Source organism: Oncorhynchus clarkii, chromosome 20 (assembly GCF_045791955.1).
Source record: "Oncorhynchus clarkii lewisi isolate Uvic-CL-2024 chromosome 20, UVic_Ocla_1.0, whole genome shotgun sequence".
Classification (NCBI taxonomy): domain Eukaryota; kingdom Metazoa; phylum Chordata; class Actinopteri; order Salmoniformes; family Salmonidae; genus Oncorhynchus; species Oncorhynchus clarkii.
Window position 1 is genome coordinate 23,668,120 of NC_092166.1, and position 20,064 is coordinate 23,688,183.

General features: G+C 39.9%; 3 protein-coding genes across 3 annotated transcripts; 2 read left to right on the forward strand and 1 right to left on the reverse strand.

Annotated features, from left to right (window-relative positions):
* Nucleotides 1-6,708: 6,708 nt before the first annotated feature.
* On the reverse strand, nucleotides 6,709-7,495 carry LOC139377343 (cerebellin 2a precursor). Its single transcript, XM_071120367.1, has 3 exons — nucleotides 7,217-7,495; nucleotides 6,993-7,112; nucleotides 6,709-6,906 (listed from the first exon to the last, which is right to left on the reverse strand). Exons 1-3 carry the CDS (start codon nucleotides 7,487-7,489, stop codon nucleotides 6,709-6,711), a joined length of 591 nt encoding a protein of 196 aa, XP_070976468.1. The 5' UTR covers nucleotides 7,490-7,495.
* A 4,276-nt stretch (nucleotides 7,496-11,771) lies between these two features.
* On the forward strand, nucleotides 11,772-18,156 carry LOC139376101 (neuropilin and tolloid-like protein 1). The gene is made up of 9 exons (XM_071118289.1): nucleotides 11,772-12,014; nucleotides 12,310-12,366; nucleotides 12,579-12,713; nucleotides 12,805-13,053; nucleotides 14,716-14,757; nucleotides 14,865-14,992; nucleotides 15,158-15,386; nucleotides 16,846-16,959; nucleotides 17,174-18,156. Exons 1-9 carry the CDS (start codon nucleotides 11,987-11,989, stop codon nucleotides 17,761-17,763), a joined length of 1,572 nt encoding a protein of 523 aa, XP_070974390.1. The 5' UTR covers nucleotides 11,772-11,986; the 3' UTR covers nucleotides 17,764-18,156.
* Nucleotide 18,157: 1 nt separating this feature from the next.
* Nucleotides 18,158-19,989, forward strand: LOC139376102 (fATP synthase c subunit lysine N-methyltransferase). The gene is made up of 4 exons (XM_071118290.1): nucleotides 18,158-18,919; nucleotides 19,192-19,329; nucleotides 19,466-19,516; nucleotides 19,650-19,989. Exons 1-4 carry the CDS (start codon nucleotides 18,641-18,643, stop codon nucleotides 19,878-19,880), a joined length of 699 nt encoding a protein of 232 aa, XP_070974391.1. The 5' UTR covers nucleotides 18,158-18,640; the 3' UTR covers nucleotides 19,881-19,989.
* Nucleotides 19,990-20,064: the final 75 nt, after the last annotated feature.

Below are 20,064 nucleotides of genomic sequence, written 5' to 3' on the forward strand. Positions count from 1 at the left end.
GGGATGTTCACATACTTTTGTATATAAATCTATACACCAAAAAACATATTTTTGCATAAACTGATTTAAGTGTTTTCAGAATTAAATAGTGTGTGGTCATCACATTGAGAAGCAGATGGGAGAACATAATTCAACTGGGGTAATCTAAAAAAATAACAAGTGAAGCAGAATGCAATTTAAGCATAATCTAAATGACTCATTGAAGTAACATAAACCACGTGGTGATTTAGAGACAGTGATAGACTAGTCTTCCATTAACACACTGGAACAACTATAGATCACCTAGAATAAATGCAACGTTAGCATGTTCCTAACAAGCAATAAGTCTAGCATATGCTGTTGTTTTGGTAAATTCTTGCAAAGAACTATGGCTGTGTTTAAAGCCATAGTTTTTTTTCTCACTAATTGGTCTTTTGACCAATCAGATCAGCTCTGATAAAGATGCGAAAACATCAGATATGATTGGTCAAAAGACCAATTAGTTGAAAAATTATCAGAATTGGGCTGCCTGTGTAGGTAGCCATTCAACTAGCGCTGCTAGAAAAGCTATATTTATGTCTATGGCTGTGTACACACAGGAAGCCTAATTTTGATATTTCATACTAATTGGTCTTTTGGGGAAAAGATCAGAATTGGGGAAAAGATCAGAATTGGGCAACCTTTGTAAACGCAGCCTATGATTTAATTTTTTTTAACCATGCAGTTACTTTTCATTTAAGAGAAAAAATAGCATTCTGTGTGCCAAGTGGGCTGCGTTTACACAGTCAACTCAATTCTTAGATCTTTACACTAATTGGTCTTTTGCCCAATCAGATCAGCTATTTGCCAACACTTGTGCAAAAGATCAAAATTGGTCTGTCTGTGTAAACGCAGCTGTGTTTTCCAAAAGCGTTAAAAGTCAGGGTTAACTAGTTACAGCCAGGATAAAGGTCAGCTGGGTTTCTGGGAAAAGGACTCTTCCCATCTCGATAAGAAAAGGCAAATACACATGATGTTTCAGAAGCCCTGTTTATACCTGGTTGTAACTTGCGTCCTTTGTACTGACTTTATCTACATTCTGATCTTTCCCACATTTTTAGACAGGTGTAGACAATCAAAAGACAGCTCATTCTGCCCACCTCCGGAGGTAGTCAGACACGCATTGTGTCTGGATATCTTACAAATGTAGACAGATCTGGACAGAGATACCATTTAAATCATAGTTATTCCACCCTCTAAAATCATTGACAAGTGGCACGATTAACTGATTACATCAATATGTGTCTTAGAAAATAATATTTATTTAGTTATTGTAAGAATAGCTGTAAATACTTTGCATAAAGAAAGGGACCAGGACATCTGGTCACAATGCAGACAGTGGACAGATTGATAACAGACACATTTAAATACCAAATGTGGGCACATTTCTGGAAATGTTGGCGCAAACAGAATGTAGATAAGATCAGGACAAAGGGCCCATGTTAAAATCAGGTTCAAACGGTACTAGAGAGAGGTATGATTACGGACTTTTACATGCCAGGTGTCGCGCAGAGCAGATTGATTTTGTCCTTGGGCATTCCACTGCTCTGTGTGAACTGCTATGCAGAGGACAGACATCAAAAGGCTACAGCCATGCTCACACGCTGAGGAGCTGTTGAGCTGAGTACTTTTTTCTGAAGGCACAGGGTTGCACGCTCACCAGACGTGACTGCTGCTGGGATAAGATGAACACAGTATCCCCATGGATGAGAAAGAGAGAGGGGGGGTTATAACACATACTTACACCCAAAACTAAATACAGTACACACACAAAAAAAAAAACATTTGCATACAGTCATTGACATATCCAATTAAAGAACCAACATCGGAAAAATAGTATCTTAAGTAAATCCCACAGCGGTGCAGCTCACCAGACGTGACTGCTGCTGGGATAAGATGGATACAGTATCCCCATGGATAAGCGAGAGACAGAGAAAGAGTGGGGGGGGGGGGTTAAAATGTCAAGGTAAATGATACATGTGTCACAGTTAGGTATAGATAGGTGAAATGAAAACTATGTACAGTGACTTCGTAATCAGATCCTTTTACTTTTTCCGCTTTTTGTTAGGTTACAGCCTTACTTTAAAATTGATTAAATAGATTTTTTCCCTCATCAATCTACACACAATACCCCATAATGATAAAGAAAAAACAGGTTTTTAGGCATTTTTGCTCATTTATATAAAAAAAAAGGAAAAATCACATTTACATAAGTAATCAGAGCCTTTACTCAGTACTTTGTTGAGGCATCTTTTGCAGCAATTACAGCCTCGAGTCATCTTGGGTATGACGCTACAAGCTTGGCACACCTGTATTTGGGGAGTTTCTCCCATTCTTCTCTGCAGATCCTATCAAGCTCTGTCAAGTTGGATGTGGAGCGTTGCTGCACAGCCATTTACAGGTCTCCAGAGATGTTCGATCGGGTTCAAGTCCTGGCTCTGGCTGTGCCACTCAAGGACATTCAGAGACTTGTCCCACAGCCACTCCTGCATTGTCTTGGATGTGTGCTTAGGGTCGTTGTCCTGTTGGAAAGTGAACCATCGCCCCAGTCTGATGTCCTGATCTTTATTTTGTACAGTTTTCTACATTGTAGAATAATAGTGAAGACATCAAAACTATGAAATAACACATATGGAATTATGTAGTAACCAAAAAAGTGTTAAACAAATCAAAATATATTTTAGATTCTTCAAAGTAGCCACCCTTTGCTTTGATGACAGCTTTGCACACTCTTGGCATTCTCTCAACCAGCTTCACCTGGAATGCTTCTCCAACAGTCTTGAAGGAGTTCCCACATATGCGGAGCACTTGTTGGCTGCTTTTCCTTCACTCTGCGGTCAACTCATCCCAAACCATCTCAATTGGGTTGCGGTTGGGCGATTGTGGAGGCCAGGTCATCTGATGCAGCACTCTATCACTCTCCTTCTTGGTCAAATAGCCCTTACACAGCCTGGAGGTGTGTACAGCATCAACATCAGAAAAATAGTATCCTAAATAACCCCCCCCCCCTCCCATTTTGTATATTTTTTTTATATTACAAAACAACCTGCATTTTTTTGAAAAATTGGGCGTGCAAAATTATTCAGCCCCTTTATTTTCAGTGCAGCAAACTCTCTCCAGAAGTTCAGTGAGGATCTCTGAATGATCCAATGTTGACCTAAATGACTAATGATGATAAATACAATCCACCTGTGTGTAATCAAGTCTCCGTATAAATGCACCTGCACTGTGATAGTCTCAGAGGTCCGTTAAAAGCGCAGAGAGCATCATGAAGAACAAGGAACATACCAGGCAGGTCCGAGATACTGTTGTGAAGAAGTTTAAAGCCGGATTTGGATACAAAAATATTTCCCAAGCTTTAAACATCCCAATGAGCACTGTGCAAGCGATAATATTGAAATGGAAGGAGTATCAGACCACTGCAAATCTACCAAGACCTGGCCGTCCCTCTAAACTTTCAGCTCATACAAGGAGAAGACTGATCAGAGATGCAGCCAAGAGGCCCATGATCACTCTGGATGAACTGCAGAGACCTACAGCTGAGGTGGGAGACTCTGTCCATAGGACAACAATCAGTCGTATATTGCACAAATCTGGCCTTTATGGAAGAGTGGCAAGAAGAAAGCCATTTCTTAAAGATATCCATAAGATATCCATAAAAAGTGTTGTTTAAAGTTTGCCACAAGCCACCTGGGAGACACACCAAACATGTGGAAGAAGGTGCTCTGGTCAGATGAAACCAAAATTGAACTTTTTGGCAACAATGCAAAACGTTATGTTTGGCGTAAAAGCAACACAGCTGAACACACCATCCCCACTGTCAAACATGGTGGTGGCAGCATCATGGTTTGGGCCTGCTTTTCTTCAGCAGGGACAGGGAAGATGGTTCAAATTGATGGGAAGATGGATGGAGCCAAATACAGGACCATTCTGGAAGAAAACCTGATGGAGTCTGCAAAAGACCCGAGACTGGGACGAAGATTTGTCTTCCAACAAGACAATGATCCAAAACATAAAGCAAAATCTACAATGGAATGGTTCAAAAATAAACATATCCAGGTGTTAGAATGGCCAAGTCAAAGTCCAGACCTGAATCCAATCGAGAATCTGTGGAAAGAACTGAAAACTGCTGTTAACAAATGCTCTCCATCCAACCTCACTGAGCTCGAGCTGTTTTGCAAGGAGGAATGGGAAAAAAATTCAGTCTCTCGATGAGCAAAACTGATAGAGACATACCCCAAGCGACTTACAGCTGTAATCGCAGCAAAAGGTGGCGCTACAAAGTATTAACTTAAGGGGGCTGAATAATTTTGCACGCCCAATTTTTCAGTTTTTGATTTGTTAAAAAAGTTTGAAATATCCAATTAATGTCGTTCCACTTCATGATTGTGTCTCACTTGTTGTTGATTCTTCACAAAAAAATACAGTTTTATATCTTTATGTTTGAAGCCTGAAATGTGGCAAAAGGTCGCAAAGTTCAAGGGGGCCGAATACTTTCGCAAGGCACTGTAACTGTGCGGCCTGCCTATCTCTGGGAAAAACTAACAGGTTACCTAGGTTTCCCCATTAGCTCACAGCAAAAACTTGACCGTTTTCAAACGCAATTTTATTGTTAGTCTGCTTGTTTTAGTCAATTACAAAACAACATTTAATAATAGTACAACATGTCTAACGATGAATCTTTTCACAGGCTTTATTTCTCTACTTTGGAGCTTTACAGAACCGTAGTTCAGGACTGTTTTTTTTACTTTTTACCCCTTTTTCTCCCCAATTTCGTAGTATCCAATTGTTGTAGTAGCTACTATCTTGTCTCATCACTACAACTCCCATACGGGCTCGGGAGAGACGAAGGTTGAAAGTCATGCGTCCTCCGATACACAACCAACCAAGCCGCTGCTTCTTTAACACAGCGCACATCCAACCCGGAAGCCAGCCACACCAATGCGCCGGAGGAAACACCATGCACCTGGCCACCTTGGCTAGCGTACACTGCACCCAGCCCGCCACAGGAGTCGCTGGTGCGCGATGAGACAAGGACACCCCTACCGACCAAGCACTCCCTAACCCGGGCGACGCTAGGCCAATTGTGCTTCGCCCCACGGACCTCCCGGTCACAGCCGGTTACGACAGAGCCTGGGCGCGAACCCAGGACTCTGATGGCACAGCTGGCGCTGCAGTACAGCGCCCTTAACCACTGCGCCACCCGGGAGGCCCAGGTCAGGACTTTTGACCTGGCTACATAAAACAACACAGCAGCTTTTTGGCATGTTTTGTTATTTCAATAGGAAAGAATGTTGGTTTTACCCAATTTGTTGTCGTGGGTCAAGGGAATTCTTTATTATTACTACGTGAATACCGACTGGAACTGTCTGCAATGTCCGAGAAAGTTTTGCAACTGAACGTGGCCCTGGTAACATTAACGTTACCAGTAGCAGATATGCACACATTTGGTGGTACAGAAAAAAAATAAAATGGATAGCAAGCAATTCATTGACTACATTTTTTTTCTTGTGACTCCATTCGTTACTCGACCAACATTGGTGACTCAGACTTGAACTCGAGCACAGGGGACTTGGGACTCAATTCGGACTTGGGTTTTAGTGACTCGACTGCATCACTGGGCAAAAAATCCCGTTCAAAGTCATTAGCCCCCGTTCTACTTTTGGACACCAATGTGGCTGCAACGTCTGTGGAACGTTGATGACAATGGCACTGACATGGCCCAGTGACGGAGGTTCAACCCATACTACTTTGACGATATGTAGGCTGAATTAGGAATGGCCAGATAATCATTATATATTCTAATATATGTTTGTCATTTTTCTGCTGTTGGGAAGGGAATATGATGTTATGTTATGCAGAAAAATATGTTGGTGGGACAAGGTTATGTATGTTTGTGCACATGGGAGTCAGTGATTTAAGTTTACTATAGGTTAATGAGACAATACAAATGTGATGTGACTAAAATGTGACTGAAATTAAAGGGAATTTAGTTTACGAAAATGGCGCACTGTTTGACAATGACAAGACTTAATCATTATTCAAATGACACAAATGTGACTTAATGTTGCACTGTCAGAACTAGCATAAGCATTTTGCTACACCTGCGATAACAACTGCTAAACACGTGTATTTGACCAATAACATTTGATTTGGATGTTATTACAAAGTGACTAAGACTGGACTAAAGCTTTTAAAAAAAGCCAAAATGAACACTGTATCAATGTGCAATATAGGTCAAAATGCCAGCTAGCCTGCATTTGCACACCTTTGGAAAATGTTATTTGATTACAATACTTCAATGGCACTACTGCAACAACGTTGACACTAGAGCCAACACTCAATTGCCACCTATTGGCTCTGTACACTTGAGATGCGTTTTGTGGTTTCAACAGACAGCTACCGTGTTTCTACTGTTTCAGGACCATGGATAGCTACTGAAGGGGCGCAACTGACAAACGCTTGAATAGGCTACTCTTCGCAGTTTATATAATATCATGCCGAACAATCAGTCACATTCAGCAATACAAATCCCAACCTCATAGCACGGAATAATTTCGTCATAAATTGCCAAAATAGCCTACTTTATCTCACAGTCAGTTATACATTTCTTCATAATTTAAGTCCAGAGATGGGTGGCCAACGTCCTTGAAGAAAATAAAAAAGAGTCACTTGATTTGAGAGTTGTGATTAGAGTGGAAACACCAAGAATCCAGAAAACGTTGAGTACCTCCAGCCACCCATTAGATCCCCCCTCTCAAGCTTCAAGTAGAGTTTGTCCTCCCGTTCCAGGTGCAGAAGGACTGAATTGCTCGCAGCCTCTCGAGTGACGTCATGGTCCCCGGCGAAAGCTGATATTATAGGGTATTCGTTGTGCATCAAGTTTACCTGCAGAGTGTTATGCAATGGGTATGATAAAGACATGAAAAGCACAATTCAATTGCATCACAATGCAGACCTCCCTATACACTTACCTGTATAGTCTGTCGGTTGTAAACCTTCACCACATGGAAGCTAAAACTGTAAATGCCTCTTCTTGGTGCTTGAAATACACTCGCTTGCAGCTTGAAATGGTTGCCAATGTTCACTAATACCTGCAATGAGAAAAACATCAAACGTTCTAAAGAGCACAAACATACATTGTCAATATTAGCCTATGAAAAGACACAAATCATGAAAGACATACATATTCTCGAACCTGGTCAAAGTAGATGGTCGGAGACGTATTGCTCATATCAGATGGTTCGTGGTTCGTTCCCCTGAGTGCAGAGAAAGCCACTTTAGCACCGCTTGCCCGGACAGATATCCCGAAGGAAGAGGTCAATGCTCCCTCTACAGACGGGTTCGCATCGCAAACCACCAGACACTTTCCCTCCAAAACAAGAGGTTCTGTGTAATTCTGTCCCAGCGAAAAGGCAACGCCAAATCCTAGGAGGACCAATGATATCATGGTACAAAATCGAAGAAACATTGTCTTCTAAACTGTAAAACAGTTTATGGTTTGCGATTGCTCTGATTATCAGTTTTGTGGCAATCAGTCCCCCTTCAAACCTGCTCTGTCTCTCTTTCTTTCTCTCTCTTGCTCTTTCACTCACTCACTCACTCACTCACTCACTCACTCACTCACTCACTCACAGTATATGTATAGTGTAGTGTCAAGGCTGTGATATGAGTTACACTTGCACCATCAAGTGGTTGGTTGGCAAATGCTAAATGAGCATGTATGCCGCCTGTATCTGTCTATATAAAATCGGTCAAATTAAAGAAAAGGAGATTTGCCAGTAGATGGTATTCTGATATTCATGGAAAGCCCAATGTAGACTGTTCTCTGTTATATCATACCCAGGGCCATATTGACAACATTTTACAGTCAATATGACCTACTTTTTATACTTAACATTATTGCTTACCATATTGGAACAGATGGTATGTCTGATAACTGTTTTCTTCTCAAATCTCTGTTAAGTCTATTTAAACTAAAGACTTTAATCTCTGGTTTTGGATTTTCTCCATAATAATCATGTATCTAAATCTGTCAAAATACTATGTTTTGTAGACAAAGTTACATCAGACTGATTGTTTAGTGGGTAGAATTGAGGGACTCCTGAACATAGACTACACACCACACTTGGGTGCAGCTCATCCAAACTGCAGCTAAAACTTGCCTTGATATTCCAAGCATGGCACAATTGCTTATGGCTCCGTACAGATAAAATCTGTGTAATTACAGATTTGATATTGACTGTGCACGCAGTGGTCTCAGACTAGCTAGTCTGTGCATACCGATATAGTATAATGCCTTCTTATTAGTTACATAATACTTTAAAAAAACATTCACAGAGAAATATAAACCTTGTTCAACATTCATACATGTTTCATTGTAAGAAAGTGGCATTGCCATTATAATGTGACTGGTGAGTGCGTTTGGGGAATGGACACAGTCAGTGACTGACTCTGTGTCATCATGAAATAAGATTTTTCTATTCTGTCTGATTGTGCAAAAAAACAAGACCCGTTCATTGTCCTGATAAAACTCTGAATAACAACAATCTGCCTCACATAAACTAAAGCCAGATGGATTGGATTGTCAGATTTGTCTCCCTTCTGTAGAATATCAAGGGAGTTGATTTCTCTTTGGTCTGGAACAGTGAGAAGTAATCCAGCTTTGCAACATTGAGGCAATGTGAATGAAATACATGTTTGCAATACTTATATGAGAAACTCAAGCTCATATTTTTCCTCAGAAATATTGAATGATATGGATCTGTTTAAATATATATTTTCTGAAACCTTTATGGAATTCAAAATACTTAACTTTTACTTTTTTCTTCATCCCATATGGCAGTCAAAAACATTCAACAGAAATGCATGGGTTTTATTCACAGACAAAAGGCATGGCAAAGAGACACAAAACTGTCACGACCGTCTTTACAGGAAGACCAAGATGCAGCGTGGTGAGTGTACATTTTATTTTATTTCGTAAAATGTCACCAAAAAAACAAGAAATAACAAAAACGACCGTGACTCTTACAAGGGCTATAGTGCTCCTAACAAAGACAACTTCCCACAATGACAGAAGGGAAAAAGGCTGCCTAAGTATGATTCCCAATCAGAGACAACGATAGACAGCTGTCCCTGATTGAGAACCATGCCCGGCCAAAACATAGAAATACAAAAACATAGAAAACAGAACATAGAATGCCCACCCAAATCACACCCTGACCAAACCAAATAGAGACATAAAAAGGCTCTCTAAGGTCAGGGCGTGACAAAATCTATGGACTGCATAGTTAGTTCAGGTTGAGTTTAGAGGACTGTCTTTATTTTTGTATGGATTGCAGATTTTAAAAACATGTGTATGATATGAGAGATGTTATTTCCACACAGTGAACTGACTGTTGTGTCAGCAAACCCTGTTCAGCACACCCTATTGCCCATAATCATTTCACACCTGGGACACCTGGCCTTAAGAAATTAAATGTAATTTTGGCAAGAGGACAGCTGAACATATTACTGTAGCTCCCCACCCTCCTCTCTCTGCATCTGTTTGATACTTTGTTCATGTTGTTTGGATGATTCCTTTCATTTGCGTTTTTCTCCTCATAGTGAAGTTTAATATGCAGCATTATCCAGTATTATGATCTTGGTTCCTGTATGGACCCACGGTTACCTTCTACTCATATGGGAAAGGCTTCAAACAGAGGTTGCCAAAATTAATTTGAGACTGGATGAACCCTCCTCCCATCTGTTTCTGAGACCCATTGCCAAGTAAACTTTTGTTAATTACATTAATCCTTATTCTAGCTTCCCTGCTGCCTATCATAACAATGCTCCCCAATTGGGGTTGATTCGAAGTTGAATTGGTCTAAAATGCCAATTCAATTTCTTGAATTTGAATTGGTCACACCCTGCAGGAACCAGAAGTTGTATTGAATATGAATGAAAGAAGTGGAATTTAATTTGATGAAATTAATTGAAATTCAAATGGATAATTTATTCCATAAATCATTAAGCACGTGTCTATTTTGTATATAACGTATGGTAAGCAATACAATTTTTTACATTTTCTTGAAACATTTAAACGAGTTTCAAGTAATTATAGTGGTCTGTAAATATTGTTAGATCATTTTTGGGGTTTTCTATAATAGTTCTATGATATAATAATGTTATAAAATATTAAACAAAAAATACATATCCAAGAATGCATTAGATCAAACACTCCAGAATGGAATGGAACAACCTAACATCTAATTACAAAAATACCAACAAAATACTGTTTGACTTCTTTGAGTTATAATCAAGCTAATATTTGAAATCGTATTTCTTTAAACTATGAGGTGGCAGATGCTTTTGGCTAAATATACGTCAAAGGAATGAGACTTATATAGCTACAGTATATACTCACTGGGCCAGTTTATTAGATACATCCATCTAGAACCGGGTCGGACCCCCCTTCACCTTCAGAACAGCCTGAATTCTTCAGGGGAATTTTATAAGGAGTCTTAAACGTTCCACAGGGGTGTTGGTCCATGCTGACACAATGGCATCACGCAGTTGCTGCAGATTGGACGCCGGTACATTCCTGTTGTGAACAGCTCGTTCCATCTCATCCCAAACATGCTCTGTTGGGTTAAGGTCGGGGGACTGCGCAGGCCACTCAAGTAAACCGAACTCGATATCATGTTCCAGATACATTTTTTCACTCCTCAATTATCCAGTGTTGGTTATCGTGTGCCCACTGGAGCCGTTTCTTGTTGTTTTTAGCTGATAAGAGTGGTGTGGCAATAGCCCATCCATGACAAGAATCTAAAAAAAGCCTATGAGGGGGCAGTTTCTGAGATACTGAATCTGGAGCGCCTGGCACCGACGATCATACCAAGCTCAAAGTTGCTTAGGTCACTTATTTTGCACATTATATTGTTCAATATACAGTAACTGAATGCCTCGATGCCCATCTGCCTGCTTTATATAGCAAGCCACAGCAACGTGACTCATTGTCTGTATGAGCCATCCATTTTCATGAGTGTACCTAATGTAGGTTTCATGTCTCAGTTGAATTTGTTTGAATTTGTTTGAATTCAATTCTATTTCTTTTCATTCAAATTCAATTCTGCTTCCTGTGGGGTGTGAACAATTCAAATTCGAATTTTAATTCCTGGGTTGAATTGAAATTCCAAAATTCCAAATTGACCCAAACCCTGTCCCTAATTAATCTCTAATATTTTATTAGATTTAACCAGACTAGTCAGTTAAGAACAAATTCTTATTTACAATGACGGCCTTCCCGGCCAAACCCTAACCCAGGTGAAGCTGGGCCAATTGTGCGCTGCCCTATGGGACTCCCAATCACGTCCGGTTGTGATACCGCCTGGAATCGAGCCAGGGTTCGTTGTGACAGGAGCCACAAAATAAAAAATAAAAAGTTGAGCTTGAGTTGAAGCTGAATTGCGGTTCCTTCATAAAACAACATCATTATAGTTTATTAACTAGTTATTACAGTACTACCAGAATTGAATATCCTATATATTTGAGAGTAAGGTGGCTTGAAGTGTCTGGCTTGAAGTGTCCAGACCAAGTATTTATGCAGAACGTCCACGGGAAATAAATACCACAAGCACAGAGACCAATGATGATGTACACCGGCATGTGGCGGATATAATACGGGAAATTGGCACGATGTCAACTGTCAAGGATACTATACTCATTGAAGGTTGCTGTCGGTCGGATTATCGTCGCTGCGCTTGGATGGAAATCGGGACTCAGGAGAACGTTCAGACCTGTCTGTCACGGCAGCAGCGGATGGATTGAGACTGCTTTTCCTCCCGTAACTTTGTATTTGTGTTTTGTTTACACTGAGATATAATAGGGATATCGTGGATATGATGATATAATTTTCCCGTTGCACGGAATAATGATTCGTTCATTTCGTTTTGGAAATATTTGGGATTGAAAACAGCAAGGATTAGACATGGTGAACAAATTTGCCTTGCCTCTCGGTAAATTTTGTCTACTTTTGCTTGTATAACATGATCTCTTTAAAATCGTAGTTAGCTGGTCAACAGCATAAAGTTAAATCAATGCTTGCCATTGAACTTTCCAGCAATGACGCTTTAAAAACTATTTTAAAACGCTACATGTGAATCCATTATGCTATGAAACGAAATGATAATTTCTGTATTTTGTGGAACATAATTTTATTTTGTGGTTTAGTAACATACACAAACACAATTTCCATAGCCAATTGTTTTCTGGGTATTTTTTTCTAACTTTCACTTCATTTTATTTTTACAGCAGTAGTTGCAAGTCTAATCACTCTTGGATTGTCTGGTACACCGGGGAAAAAAGCAGGTAACACTGAAATTTACACTGTGCGTAGAGTTATTTATTTCCCTGTTATGTTGGAATCTACCTAACTGGGAAAAGTAATGTCTGTGTAATGAAGAAGACCATGAAACACCAGATCAATAACAATACATTTGATACATTTTTAATGTCAGACAATGCTGGATGGTATAATGGTTCTGTATGATTGGTACCTGAACATTAATCTTGTGCTTCAGTGACAAACAATTCAGGGGTGACTCCAATAGGCCAATGCGGCACCTGGATAAAGGAGGCTGAGGGAGGCCTGTTCACCTCCCCCAACTACCCCCAAAAGTACCCACCAGAGCGAACATGTATTTATATCATTGAAGGTAAGACATAAACACCAACTCAACAAGTAAATGTTTTTTTGATTGGATATTGTGTTTATTTTTCTTACATTTCCCCACTGTGTTTTCTCAGCTTCACCAAGACAATGCATCGACCTCTTCTTTGATGAGAAATATTCAATAGAGCCTTCATGGGAATGCAAATTTGACCACATTGAAGTCCGCGATGGGCCCTTTTCCTTCTCCACTTTAATTGGTCGATACTGTGGCCAGGAAAGCCCTTTGTATATTAAATCAAGTGGGCGATACCTGCATATAAAGTTTGTTGCAGACGGCGAACTGGAGGCAATTGGATTTTCAGCACGCTATAACTTCACTCAAGGTAATATCATTTCAAATACATCGATTTGCTTTAACCGTTTCAATATTTGCAGTGTTATTCTGAGGTTGTTGCTGAATGTGTGACTCCGACAGGCTAACTGTTTGTCTCACCCAGGCACACATGGAGACACACAGACACAATATTGACATAAAGTTGTACACATCCAGTTAATGCAGAGGACTTCAGCCAAACAATTTACCAGTCACAGCTCAGTGACTGAGCTAGAGCTACAGGAGACTGGTGTGGTGCTTACTGCTGTGTGTGTCCATATCAGCTGCTGCATTTGTAGTGCAGGCACACATGCTGCAACTGGGGAGGGGGGGGGGGGGGGGGGGGTTTATCTCCTCCTTCACCCAGTTAATGAAAGCTTGTCTTCAGGGGAGTACAGCTTGTCAGCTCTGAGCCTCGGCTTAAGGGATACCCATGCAGCTGACAATTTATTACTGGCAGAATTTATAGGGCACTTACGTTGTGGAGGAGAGATGAATCCACTTCCTTGTTTCCCTCTCCCAATCAAAGCCATTCATCAGATCAATCTTACAAAAATGTGTCTCAGTAACCTCACATTCTCGTGAAGGTTTTGACATTGCCAGTAGACATGGTTATTCGATATCACTGCCTGCCCTCCATTGGAATCAAGACTTGAAGTGAGTGGCTCATCCACAAGTTCCGATGAGATACTTCAGTGTCAAAAGATGAATATAGATTGATATAAATTGATTCCCATATAATCTCTCCCTGAAACACAGTGGCACATTTTGAGGTGTGAGGGTACATTTTGCAGGACTAATACTACAAAAAGTATCCATAAAAAAGTATTCATGCAACAATACTCTAGCCAATAGAAAGCCTTCCCAGGCCTGCGTTGGTACAAGCTGATTTCCAAGTGTTTACCTCAGAAGTAATGAATCCTTTAGTGCCAAATGCTAATCTCTTCTAATTCCTCTCATCAGTGGCAGGATAATTCATTGACCGATCATCATCTTATTACTACACTGTTACATAAGCGTAAGTGTTTGCAGTAAATATTTGTTTTAAACTAGATAGAAAAGCAAGATTGACATATGTTTCATATATTTTCGTATTTTTTTCAGTACCTCTTCTGACACACACACACACACACACACACACAGTGAATAATCCATGATACAGAGGTAAGAAACAAGAGGATTAATAAGGATTCATGGCTAAGGTTAGGTTTTAAATAGTTCAGCTGTCTCCTCCTTGCAGCCATGGTGATATTACAAAGATATGCCTCTAAATATAACTGTTTTATATTTATATTAATATTTCGAAAACTGGTTTCTCCCTCAACCTCATCTTTTTAGATTTTTTCAGGAAAACATTTTGGAAGTCCCATTTTATCACTTGGTTCTCATTGCTTGTGCAGCCTAATCTGTATAAAGCTGGTCCAAGGATTATTAATCCACCTACAAATCATAATGGTGAAGCTTTAGGATAGAAGTCCTGTTCTTTCTGTCTCAACATTTTTTTTTATGAAGGACAAGTGGATGATTGCAGAATGGATTAAACTAAGGACAGAGTTCACACAGTCAAGAATATGCATTGCTGGCCCTTATCTTTCAGACACAGAACATGTATTTTTTTTAAATGGCAGAAAAAAATATACAATAGGTTCACTGTTGTGTGCTCTCTTTTCAGATCCTGAATTTAAAGACATGGGTGTCCTACCGCCTCTGCCTTGTAGGTACACGGTTCTTCTTATATCACCTATGTAAACATACTGTATATTGTAACAACAAACTGTTGTGTAACTAACACACTGTGCAATGGACTCTCCTGTACTACAGTTTGCGAATTTGATCTGGGTGGATCAGATGGGATCATTGATTCTGCAGCAATACTCAAAGAGGGCAAAGCCTTGCAGACAGAGGCTGTGGACTGTAGGTGGTTCATTCGAGCGCCACCAAAGGGAAGGGTCAGTACAGTTCTTGTGTTTTTTTCTTCTTCATATTTGCAATATCCCTCACTCACATTCTCCATTAGTCTTCTGGAAAACATGCTGTTCAAAAGATACACAAGTCAAGTTCCCATTTGGTTGGAAACCTGTTGTTTCGCACTGTTATTTTAATTTTTTTTGCAGATCTATTTGCGATTTTTGGAATATGAGATGCACAACTCCAATGAATGCAAACGTAACTTTGTGGCTGTGTACGACGGGAGTAGCTCAGTGGAGCACCTGAAGAACAAATTCTGCAGCACAGTGGCCAACGATGTCATGTTGGTTACCTCAGTGGGGGTCATACGAATGTGGGCTGATCAGGGCAGCCGAAAAAGCCGCTTCCGGATCCTTTTCACAACCTTCCTAGAGCGTTAGTGAATTCATTTGACACCATTTCCACTCCATCTACTGCTTTGTTTAATTTTTGACACATTGTTTGAAATGTTCCAATTAGTTTGTAAATAGAGGCAGTCGCAGGGAATACAGGGTCCCCTTTACAGGGTTATTGTATCAATGTAAAAAAATATATAGTTGTTTCAACTAATTATTATTAAGTAACTGGTTCCACAACCTTTTTTAGTTTACTCAACTTTTCAATCAAAGTATTAACTGAACTTACATTCTCTAGTTAGCCCAAACTTAGCTCCAACTTAGGCAACAATTCAGTCAATTTAAAATGATGTGTTTTCTCAACTTGTCTCATATGTTCATTCAACCAGAAATTACTATATGGGCATCTTCATCAACAACAACAAAAAGTCTGCGGAACCAGTTACACACACATAGTGCTTTTGACATACAATATTGTCAACTTACACATTTGACACATGTTGAAATACATGATTACATTGTCCATGTATACAGTAATTATTATTCAACATGTCCTCACCTGCGATTTGAACTGACAACCTCTTGGTTTACGGAATACCAATCTTCCTGCTATGCCTGTGTCAATGATTGATTTGACCTGTATTGCTACACTTTGCACTTCAAAATAAATCTCAGCTCTGTTAAAAGTACACTCAAATAAAACTATTTTATTTATCACCGTGATTAAGGAGTAACATTAAAACTGAGTAATATGCCCCACCAACATTAGACAACTACTGTATACAGAAAACCCTAAATGTTGAACTTAGTCAATCAAATCAATGATGAGAGAATAGTCAGATTAACTGATAATTGACACAGACATGGTGGTGTAGCAGGAAGATCAGTATGCTGTGAACCAAAAGGTTGTGAGTTCAAATCCCAGGCAAGCTTGTTGAATAATAATTACTGTGTAAATGAACATGCACAATGTACTCATGTCTCTCAAATATATCAACTGAAAACATTGTATGTTAAAGGCACTGTGTGTGTAACCAGTTGCATAGCCTTTCTTAGTTAAGATGCCCAAATAATAATTTCTAGTTAAATGAATATAGGAGACAAGTTAAGCAAACAGAGCATTTTGAATTGAGCTGGAGCTAAGTTTTGGCCAACTAAAAATGTTAAGTTCAGGCAACACTTTGACCGACAAGTTGAGTTACTTAATAATAATTAGTTGAAACAACTATATTTTTCTTAACAGTGTAGTAACAACACTCCTGGACCAAACGTGGTCTAAAGCCACTTGCACACTGCCACATTGAACCCCATCAAACACCAACAAACACTGACAAAAAAAAAACTGCATATAGATGTCTGTTTGTTGGCATTTGTTGAAGTTTGTTGTGGCAGTGTGCCTTATTGGCAGTGAGCCTTATTGTTTGCTTTTTAATCTAATTCATTAGTTTAAAACTCTATTTAATGTTTAGGGAGTAAAGCTATCTTCCCCTTGTTTTCAGCTCCATGTGAAGCGGAGGCTTTCTTTTGCCATAGCAACATGTGTATCAACACCAGCTTAGTGTGCAACGGGATCCAGAACTGTGTCTACCCCTGGGACGAGAACAACTGCAAAGGTGAGACACCTGTTCCATTTGGGTATAGAGCTAACAAATATGAACTACAGTCAATGTTTTAGGTTAACCTGTATGACAAAAGTACAAGTTAATGGTGCATTCTAAATGTAATGTTGATAAATCTAAATGTAATTTTCATCACACCATTCATCACAATTCAAACCTAGCCGCCAAAATAGAAAACTTGATTGTATGTAATATTTACTGTCCACAGAGAAGAGGAAAGCCAGCATCTTAGACAATATTGACCACACCAATGTCGCAATCATTCTAGTCACCTGTGGTCTGGTGGTTGTCCTTCTCATTGTGGCAAGTATCATTCAAGTTAAACAGCCACGCAAAAAATACATCATCAGGAGGGATGACTTTGACCCCACATTGCTCCATGAAACCTTCGAGCCACCACATTATGAACTGTGCACTCTGCGGAGGGCAGCCTCTGCCGACCACATGAGTGAAATGGCTATGGCCGAGGACTTTGATAAGTTTCACAAACTCAGACGGTCTTCGTCCAAATGCATTCGTGACCACCACTGCGGCGGAGCCCACTCCCAGGTGTCCAGCGTCAGGGGAAGCCAAAGTAACCTGAGTGTGCGGGACGCAGCCATTATGTCAGACATGCCTCTCTCCCAGTCCCACCAGGCCACACCCTCCAGCCACAGGAATATACGGATGATGAAGTACAGTTACTCACAGGACGGGCAGGATGGTTGTGACCAGGATGACGACATGGATGACTGTCAGACCCCGAGCCAGAGCCACCATGTCCTGGCTGCACATCAGTCAATGTCCAATGATTTCTGAGGTATGAGGAACATGCATGCCCTACAACCACACAAATGTTCTGTTCCTCTTTGCTTGTTCCATTTGTTTTAAATAAATATGTTTTTGTTCTGCTTGGATTCACACGAGTAGCCTACAAATTAAGAATGCATATCATGGAATGGTTGTGGTTTTGTAAGTATTTTTTGTGAACAAAAAACATACACATTCTGATTTGATCTATGGTGTCCCCTTGGTTTTAATTTATATATGTTGTGGATATGAAATGGTTTATTTTCCCCCTTTGACTGTGTACATGAAAAATACAATATACATCATGTGTTTGCACCTGTTATGATTTAATATTTAGCTTTTTATTGTTGAATGGTGTTGTCTATACAGTGTTTTTTCCTGTCAGTTATAATACATTGTTCCCTCTGTATTGTCTAGACTACCCCATCTCCAAATACTGTACCTGTTTTGTTATTACATTTACAAATGTATTATCATTTTACATCAACATCATATTATTAAATGCTTGGTTTTGTGACACATAGAGTGGTAGTAATAGAGGATGGCATGTTGACCACAGGAAAAAGCATGATGAACGAGTGGAACTAGGAACTACCGAAACTGTATTTCACATCAAGTCGGACAAAAAGCTGCAGCACACCTTGGTCCAGAGCGAGGTTTCGATTCTAATAAAGTTTTTTCACCTTTTCTGACATTCAAATGTCATCTCAGTTTGCTATTTAGTTACGTCCCGCATGTTTAAGTGTACTTCTGTTGGCTAGTCTCGTAATTTCTATATGTTCTTGAATGACGTAACTATCAATAAATGTCCTTGGATGAGTAGCTAGCTAACAGTGGGAGGAGAGATTTCCAGCAGCTCGCGCTCATTCATTGATCAAAAGTAATCATGGCAGAACAAAGCCTACTGGAAACTGAGGCGATACAATGTAACGTTAATGCTAAAGACACCGGCTTCAAAAAACGTTTAGGACTGATCGCAACTGGAATTGTCGGGGGGTCATTGGTTGCCCTTTACGCTGTTGCAGGTCCATTTGTTGCACCTGCTTTGAGAAAGGTGTGCCTACCTTATGTTCCCGCAACTACAGCACAGGTGGAAAATGTCCTGAAAGTGCTGCAGGCGAGATCTGGATCCCTCGTGGACATCGGAAGTGGGGATGGAAGAATAGTAAGTACACTTAGTAGTCTGATCAGAAGACTACCAGCCATTGTCTGAATTTGTGATTGTGACTTCACTTTTGATTGTTAAGTTAGATACTTGGGTTTGTGCAATTTGCAGGGGTTGCACTCTTGACAGGAAATTAAAGTTACAAATTGCATTAGAGGGAATTTAGTTGTAGCCTATTAACATCCCAGAAGACTGTTAGGCTGGACGTGTGTAGTATTATGTTGCTCCTATCACTGGCACTTTTGATTTAAGCATGTATTTCATTTCTGCAGGTGATAGCAGCTGCAAAGAAAGGATTTCGAGCTGTTGGATTTGAGTTGAATCCATGGTTGGTGTGGTACTCCCGTTACAGAGCTTGGAGAGCGGGTGTTCATCATTCTACTTCCTTCCACATATCAGATTTATGGAAGGTTAGTCAATCCACCAGTGATTGTTTACAAATTATTCTTCATCCAAAATAATGTTTATGTAGTAGCCTAATACCCATTACAGGGGGGACTAATGTTGGGTCTTTCTTTTAATGTATGTGTATGCCCTGGTTCTCAGGTCAGCTTTAATCAGTACTCGAATGTTGTCATATTTGGAGTACCTCAGATGGTGAGTTTAACTCTTATTTATCTGCTAGACTTGACAAAATAATGGTAGCTTTTTATTTTGTAAATGCCACCACATATAGCACTACATCAACAATATTAGCATCAATATGATGATTGATTGTATTACTTCACAGATGGATAAGTTGGAGGGCAAACTGCAGACAGAACTACAGAGCACAGCTAAAGTGGTGGCCTGCCGTTTCCCTTTTCCCACCTGGGCACCTGATGGCACCGCTGGAGAAGGAATAGACACTGTGTGGGTATACGATGCAGAGTCGTTCAAAACAGAAAGAGGAACACATCAGAGACATTTTGTAACTCCACATCAGCCCCTGGGCAATGATGACACTATCACGTCATACTAATTGTGTTCATCCCTGAATGCCTCAGGGATTTGTTGCTTTGAAAATCATTCCCAGGATGTTATCAAATGTGTGAGAGTCAGTAATAAAAAATGGTGATAATTTAAACAAATTCCCCATCTTGCATTCCTTACTACCTAACACAATTCATTTAATTTTACTGAATATGAAATTAGTCTTAAAACGT

Bases quoted from the DNA above. Each gene is read 5' to 3' on its own strand.
- LOC139377343 (XM_071120367.1), bottom strand. From the start codon at position 7,489: ATGTTTCTTCGATTTTGTACCATGATATCATTGGTCCTCCTAGGATTT. The intron at 7,113-7,216 runs GTTCGAGAATAT...TTCTCATTGCAG, and splicing joins CGACCATCTACTTTGACCAG to GTATTAGTGAACATTGGCAA. The intron at 6,907-6,992 runs GTAAGTGTATAG...AACACTCTGCAG, and splicing joins ACAACCGACAGACTATACAG to GTAAACTTGATGCACAACGA.
- LOC139376101 (XM_071118289.1), top strand. From the start codon at position 11,987: ATGGTGAACAAATTTGCCTTGCCTCTCG. The intron at 12,367-12,578 runs GTAACACTGAAA...CTTGTGCTTCAG, and splicing joins TACACCGGGGAAAAAAGCAG to TGACAAACAATTCAGGGGTG. The intron at 16,960-17,173 runs GTGAGACACCTG...TACTGTCCACAG, and splicing joins GGACGAGAACAACTGCAAAG to AGAAGAGGAAAGCCAGCATC.
- LOC139376102 (XM_071118290.1), top strand. From the start codon at position 18,641: ATGGCAGAACAAAGCCTACTGGAAACTGAGGCGATACAATGTAACGTT. The intron at 18,920-19,191 runs GTAAGTACACTT...TCATTTCTGCAG, and splicing joins GAAGTGGGGATGGAAGAATA to GTGATAGCAGCTGCAAAGAA. The intron at 19,517-19,649 runs GTGAGTTTAACT...ATTACTTCACAG, and splicing joins TATTTGGAGTACCTCAGATG to ATGGATAAGTTGGAGGGCAA.